The sequence below is a fragment of the Oryzias melastigma genome, linkage group LG18, assembly GCF_002922805.2.
Source record: "Oryzias melastigma strain HK-1 linkage group LG18, ASM292280v2, whole genome shotgun sequence".
NCBI classification, from domain to species: Eukaryota; Metazoa; Chordata; class Actinopteri; order Beloniformes; family Adrianichthyidae; genus Oryzias; species Oryzias melastigma.
The window spans coordinates 22,181,583-22,189,331 of NC_050529.1; the positions used below are offsets into that span (position 1 = coordinate 22,181,583).

Sequence of the window (7,749 nt, forward strand, 5' to 3'; positions counted from 1 at the left end):
CCCCTACAGACATTTGTATTCTGAAGAATCAATCAAAACTTTAAACTGCAACCAGTTTTCCTCTCTGTGGCTTTACTTTTAAGTTGGATTTGGAATTTAGTTATTTCAAGCAATCAAAACAAAAATTAACAAAATAATGCAAACAACAGAGCTATATACAGTGGAGCAAGAAGTATTTAGTTTACCATCAATTGTGCAAGTTCTCTAACTAAAAAGATAAGAGAGGCCCGTAATTTTCATCATAGATATACCTTAACTATGAGAGACAAAACAAGAAAAAAATCCAGAAAATAACATTGTCTGATTTTTAAAGAATTTATTTGCAAATTATGATGGGTAATAAAGATTTGGTCATCTCCTAACAAGCAAGATTTCTGTCTCTCACATACTGTACCTATAAATTCTTCTGTAAGAGGATCCTCTGTCCTCCACTTGTTACCTGTATTAATGACACTTGTTTGAACTTGTTATGTACAAAAAATGACACCTGTCCACAACCTCAAACAGTCACACCCCAAACTCCACTATGGCCAAGATCAAAGAGCTGTCTAAGGACACCAGAAGTGAAATTGCTGACCTCCACCAGACTGGGAAGACTGAATCTGCAATAGGTAAGCTGTTTGGTGTAAAGAAATCAACTGTGGGAGCAATTATTAGAAAATGGAAGACATTTAAGACCACTCCCTCCATCTGGGGTTCGCTGCAAAATCTCATCTCAGGGGGTCAAAATGATCACTACAAAGTGAGCAGAAATCCCAGAACCACACGGGGGGCCTAGTGAATGACCTGCAGAGTAACAAAGGCTACCATCAGTAACACACTATGTTGCTATGCAGGGACTTAAACCCTACAGTGCCAGATGTGTCCCAGTACATGTGCAGGCCCGTCTAAAGTTTGCTGGAGAGCATTTGGATGGTCCAGAAGAGGATTGGGAGAATGTCCTAAAAGAGAGCCTTTTGGTAAGAACTCTGCTCATAATGTTTGAATGAGAAAGAATGCTGAGTTGCATCCAAAGAACACCATACCTACTGTAAAGCATGAGGTGAAAACATCATGCTTTACTGTTCTTCAGCAAAGAGACCAGGATGACTGATCCGTGTAAAGGAAAAACGGAATCAGTTGTGTCAGAACCTCCTTTAATAAGGAAAGTCACCGAAGATGAATCGTGGCTGGGCCTTTAGCATAACAACAATGACAAACACACTGCCCAGGTAACGAAGGAGCGGCTGTGTAAGAAACATTTCAAGGTCCTGGATTGGCCTAGCCAGTCTCCAGATCTCAAAAGAAACAGAAAATCCTCGGAGGGAGTTGAAAGTCCATGTCGCCCAGCAACAGCCCCAAAACAACACTGCTGTAGAGGAGACCTGCATAGAGGAATGGGCCAAAATACTAGCAACAGTTTCTGAAAGTCTTGTGAAGACTTACAGAAAACATTTGACTGCTGTCATTGACAGAGGGTATATAACAAAATATTCAAATCTATGTATCTAAAAATACAAATATCAGTGTCAGGCCTTGACAGTTCTTGCCCCTTTGCTGCCCTCTCCTGGTTCTTTTTTGTATTTTTTGGTTCCTTCGTTTGCTACTGTTGCTTGCCCTCTCTATATCTCTGCTCAACAAGTATTCAGGATGAGGCAGGGCACCCTGGCACGCCTGAAACTCTTCATCCAAGCATTAAATAAGACTGATTGCTACTGGTTCCCCCTCCCAGTCCAACTGCTTACTTTTGTGGTATAAAGCCCACTTCAGTTTCATGAACCCTGGCCTCTTAACATATTGTTAATCAGTGATTTCTTGTTTTGTGATCTTCAGCCAACTCTGACCAAACTCCCTTTGGACTTACATTAGCTTTCCACCTGCATTGGCTCTGCATACAATAAAATTACTATTAGTTTTTCCAATGCTCAACCTTTCCTTCTTCCGACCACTACACAAAGGTTCTACTGTTCTCTTAGTAGTTGAGACTAAAAATGTCCCCACATCTGCCACGCGTGTCAAAGTGGTGTATGTAGTTTAATTTAGAACTTTAAAATTAGACATTGCCCATGGATTCTATTCATAAAAACTACTCTCACAAATTATTTTGATGTAATTCTAAATAAAGAAATAACCAATCAGCAGTGAGAAGTTTCTATTGGCTAAAAAACCATGAATCCATGAAGTAACTGTAAAAATTGCTGTTTCATTATAATTATAATTAACAGAAATCCCTCAAAACGTCTTTTGAACTATTGATTCTGAATCAAAAATGTTTTTCATCATGGTGTACTTTTGAGTTTTTACAGTATGTGGAGTTATATATGTATATTATATATATATATATATATATATATATATATATATATATATATATATATATATATATATATATATATATATATATATATACATATATATTTTATGAAGATGCCTTTCCGGCACTTAACAACACAGATCTGGGAAAGGAAAAATAAAGAAAATGAAAAACACGAAATGAGCTAAAACGTGGCAGGTCAAAATTAAACAGTCATGGTTGTGGATTGAATCAAAGTTTAAACAGATGAGTTTTCTGCAAAGGTCAGGAAAGACTGAGGAAATATGTCTCTGATGTCAACGAGGAATATCATGATGGAAGGAGAAGGAAGCTCCCTGACAGTTTGATTTAAGAAGGGTGGTGAAATGGAGAAACCAGTAAGAGAAGTGGTTATTGCTGTCTAATGTAAAAGGTTAATGGTACCTAAGAGGTTGATCGGGCTGGCAGAGGAATACAACTAGCATCAGGAACCAGGAAAATGTCAGAATCCTCTTAAAACCAACATGAGCTCAATACCACAGGATGTTGGTAAAAAGACTAATAGGTAAGGACTGGCAAACCATTGCATTACATGGAGTCAGGGTGAGTGGAGATGGGTTACAGGTGTGTTAGGAGTCCCTGCCAGTAATCCATCAGTAAAGATCAAACATTAAAACAGCAGAAAGGCCAGAAGATGGCACTAACAAAACATGACCAGGAGATGGAGACAGAGGGACAGGGACATATAAAAGCATGACAGTGAAGTGAGTTATATTAGCTGGGGACCATAGACTATAAAAATAATGGACTGAGGGAGCACTGAGGTCCCCCATTGGAAATGCATTACTTCCTCTCCTCGCAAAAGTAGGCCGCCGCTTTCACCGTCAATTCCTGAAACGGATACCGCAATTTGCAAACAATCTCCAGCGACTGGTCTGAGTCATAGCTGAGTCATGGAATCTACAGGAAGTATTGTCGCCAATCAGGAGTGAGTTTATTGCAACCGTCTGCCTCTTTCCACGCCTCGACCACCAGACCGCGGATGTAAACACCTTCAATAACGGCGGCTCGGGAGAATGGCTTTTTAGGTTTCGTTTTGATCACGTGGTCAGAAATCCTCCGGCTCTTTTCTAAATGACGTCGTTCCCGGTTAAGGTAAGGATTACGGTTAGGGTTAGAAAAGCAAATTGGTCGTTTGTGGGGCTGTCTGTGATGCTCACGCCTCCACCAGGGAACGTGTCAATTGTGGAAAACACATTTTAACACGTTTAGGACCGCGAGTATTATATGCACGCAAAAACCGGTTTTGGCGTATATTATACACGGTATTTCCCAAATCGTGGCATATGTACACATTTTACTGAGACTGGGCTGATTGTACAAGTCATTGTTCAAGCCTTTGAGGGAGAACCATTCCAACATTTGATTCTGTCAGCTGTCCTTTTGGATTTACTTACATTTATTCCTTTTTGTCAAGATAAAAGGAGCATTAGGGTGACGCCGCTGATCCCCTCGCGCGCTGTCTCTTCACATGCGCGGCCACGTTACAGTCTGATCAGATGCACGTGACGTTCAGCGGTATTTAAAATAAATAACCATCCTAACAAGTGAACAGCTGGATCTTTTTTCTGTTTGAAAATATGACCAGGTCCTTTCAAATTTGTCTAGCGGCTGTGTCTACTTTAGGCTGCAAGCTGGAAAAGTGCGGCGAAGATGAGACTTTGGTTGTTGATTTTATGCGCGTATATGCAACTTAGATTTCATAAGCTACAATTAAAACAGTGAAAAAAAGAAAAACGAACGTTAAACAAACAAAAAGGTCCAAAGCACATAACCTCAGAGTGAAATCTATTTCTACAGAGTAAATCCTCATCTAAAAATGTCGACAGCATGCTCCTCTTGTTGTTTTAAACTGCTGCATCAGTACATTCCATTGAGGAAAACAACAGTAGGACAATGATTGGTACATTGTTGAATTGTAAAGTAGGTGTTAAAAGGTCTTCACGGACGGCATTGATGAAGTCTGCTCCCATTGGCTACCCGTCATGTGTCACTCAAACCCCCCAGATGATCGACTTCAGATCCACAAACGCTTATTGAGCCTTCTGATTGGTCAATTTATAACTCTAATAACTTGTGATAATGTAAAAAAATCTTTAAAAAAAATAATAGGATTAGAAAAAAGAAGTTAAGCAGAAAGCAGCAGAGGAAGAATAATTATTCTGACATTTAAAATGAGTGAGAAATAACTGTCTGTTTCTCAATGTAAGTCAATGGGACTTTGGCCTTTTTGCGACCCAGTGATACTTCCTATATGGAACACGGAAGTAGGGGGGTTTGCTCTGTCCAGTTATTTTATATACAGTCTATGCTGGGGAGCAGAGTACCTGAAAACTTTGCTTACCATGATGCTGAAGCCAGTATGTGAGAAATACAAGTGAATAGATAAAGATGACCAAAGTAAACAGGAGAGGCGGGAGATTCAAGAGATACGGAGGAGCAAGTCAGAGTAATCTAAATGAGAGGTGATGAGGCCGGGGACAAGAACTGTTATGGTATGGGGAGTACGGGATAGGGGAAGTTGATTGATGGTGTGTGGGTTGAAGTACGCTATCTTCATGAGCCTAAGATCCAGTGTGATAGTAAAGTTGAACAAAGTTATGAGCTCCAAATTGCACTTTTTTATATTTGAGTCAGTGACACCAAAACTTTATATTTTGGGAAAAATAGTTCATTTGATTTAATCTTGTTTTAATACGAGAGACTAATGAAAGTTTAATAAACTATCATCTCAATTGTCGTTACTTTTAGTTAGTTTAAAGCTATTGATGGTCCAGATGTGTGCTTACTGCTTTACATCCAATTTGCACATGAAAAAAATAATTGTTTGTGGTAGCCCTAGTGACGATCATAAACATTTCCACCAATGTCCTGCTGGATTTTTCAGTGTCTAAAGAGCAGCAGCTGACTTATCATAAAGAAATAATCCACGTGACATCTCAGAACCGAGAGAATGTCTGATAATCATTGAGCTGTTGGTCCAAAGGAGTTCAACTACATTTTAAAAAACTAAAAAAGTCAACAAATAAAGGTTCATGTCATCATCACATGCTCCTCTTGCAGCTGTGACACCAACTTTCAATCTGTTTTACAACTTTTTATAAGCTAAATTGATTAATCTTGTTGAGGCTGTTTGCATTAGATAACTGAGGAGCATAGAAGCTCCTCCCACCGCACAGATAGGGATTTCCATGAATTTGTCGGATCAGAGCTGAGTTGCAGTGAAGAATTGGAATATCCTGGTGTTTTCCTCTGCTGTTCTACCACAATGGAGGACACCTACCAGCACCCCGTTTTCCTGGAGAGTCCCAGACCTCTAGAGGAAGTCAGGAGGAGAGTGGAGCTTTATTTCTGCGTGAGGCGCAGATCAGGCGGAGGAGAATGCGGACCCCTGATTGCTGTGCGAGAAAACATCTACAGGATCGACTTCAAACACCAACAAGGTAAAGAAGGAATCCTTATGAAAAAAAAAAAAAACATGCTGCTGCTGACAGTTAATTTATCTTAAACGCAGAGAGCTTCCTCTTTTTGATGCTTCATCATTTCTCTGCTAAATAATTTGTTCTACTTATCTCAATAAACCCTGAAAAACATATATTTTCCCGTTTTTTCACAGTTGGTCAAAAAATTTGTAGATTTAAGACTTTTTTATTATCATTACTGAAAACTCGGATGAAAACAGGAAACCGAGAAGGAAAACGAAACCTAACTCACCGAGCTCCGGTTCCCTTCATTTGACCTCATGAGTGGGCGTGGCTATATAAACAGACAAAGCTCAGTTGTGTGAGATTGATTTCCACGCAAATGGTGTTTTTAACATGTTTTTGTTGCATTCTTCTGATGATGGAGAACACGCATAAATAAAATATATATATATCTTAAAGTTGCATTTTATGATTATTTCCTATTGAATGAAGATTTCTCTAAAATGACAATGGAATCTCAGCACCGTTTTGAGGCATTTTTGTTGATAAGAATTTGAAGAGGAGAGAACAAACTGATGTAGTTAGTTTAAAATAAAAACTAAATCCATAAATAATTTGGTAAAAAAAAACATGAAGGTTTGACATTTTTAACCCCAAATTATCTTTTAACTATTTATAATGAATTGATTTATCCATATTTCTCATATCGTCATATTGTTTGGGGCAGTATTTTCCAATTACTCTTCATTAAATGTTTATTCTTCACTTTTTTTTAACAATTGCAAGTAGGGCTGTATTAATAAAATTGATTAGTTATAATCTACTTCAAAAATCGATTCATAAAATATTAATTAATTTAGCACATAATGCTAAAGTCCGCTAGCTTGATGCTAAGGCTTAATGGAATTTCCCATAAGACGGCTAATGCTAACGCTCTTTCGACCTAAACATACATTGCTGACTAATTGAACATTTTAATACTCTCGGGTATGAATTTTCCAAACTATTTTAAGGAAATACTTTTTTAAAGTAACCATATAAGAGTAACCTATAAAAGTTTTTTGCTCGTACTTTCTTCTTCTTCTTTAATAAAATGTAATACTATGGCTTCATCACCACCTAGTGGAAATCAAACATGGTACTTTCTGTCATTATGACTTCCATAATTCAATATAACATGACAAAATTGGGATATACCTTTTTATATATACATGTAATTACAACAAGATGATGTTACTCTAATAGTTAACCGCTCTTACAATGGGTTTGACATTTTACTAACATTTTTGCTCAGTTATCTGACATGTTAATCATCCAAACATAAATGACAAAATATATTTAACCAAAAATACATAATCCAAAACTACAACCCATTATGTACTCAAATAATTAGCTTTCTTCTTTAATGCTAAAAAGGCACAATGGAGAGATAAAAGACCAGTAACCCAAAAAAGTCCATAAGACTTTTGCTTGATTTTGTTGTTTGATGTTCAAGAAAATGAAAAATCCAACGTACTCTTTATTAATGCTGAACTCTTACTTTTGACATGTTTGTTTCAGTTGTTAATCCTCCTTTATTGGAGCTAAGGTTCATGTTTGAATTTTTGTCTCAGACCAGCAGAAAGTCCTGGGAAAATCCCTGCATGCTGTGGAGCTGGAAGATGGTTTTGTGGAGATCAGAGTCAGAAGCAGCTTGGACTCTCCCACCTCCTCATCCAGCCGCAGTATCTCACCTTCTCCAGCAGAGGTCAGTGTGGAAGCGTCAAATCGTAGAACAACATCCCTAGAATTGCACAAGTGTTAAGTCTAAAAAAGACATCAAGCAAAAAAAGTATCTTTAAAAATCAGTATAGATACTTTCAATTTCTATATAACTTATTTTTTAGTATAAAAATATGTAAAAAAAATAAAATAAAAATAGAAATGCTCACTGTTGGTATCTTCTTCCATTGTTTTTATCACTTAAACAGCGATGCCCAACCCTAGTTATCG

The 7,749-nt window shown here is 37.7% G+C and overlaps 1 protein-coding gene across 1 annotated transcript in view; it reads left to right on the top strand.

Moving 5' to 3' along the window:
* The first annotated feature begins 5,120 nt into the window (after nt 1–5,120).
* LOC112141077 overlaps nt 5,121–7,749 on the top strand; it is a 9,075-nt gene continuing 6,446 nt past the window's right edge. Inside the window, exons 1-2 of the mRNA XM_036216860.1 lie at nt 5,121–5,775; nt 7,371–7,504. Coding sequence (XP_036072753.1) covers nt 5,601–5,775; nt 7,371–7,504 — 309 coding nt within the window. The 5' untranslated portion in view covers nt 5,121–5,600. The remainder of the gene's footprint in view (nt 5,776–7,370; nt 7,505–7,749) is intronic.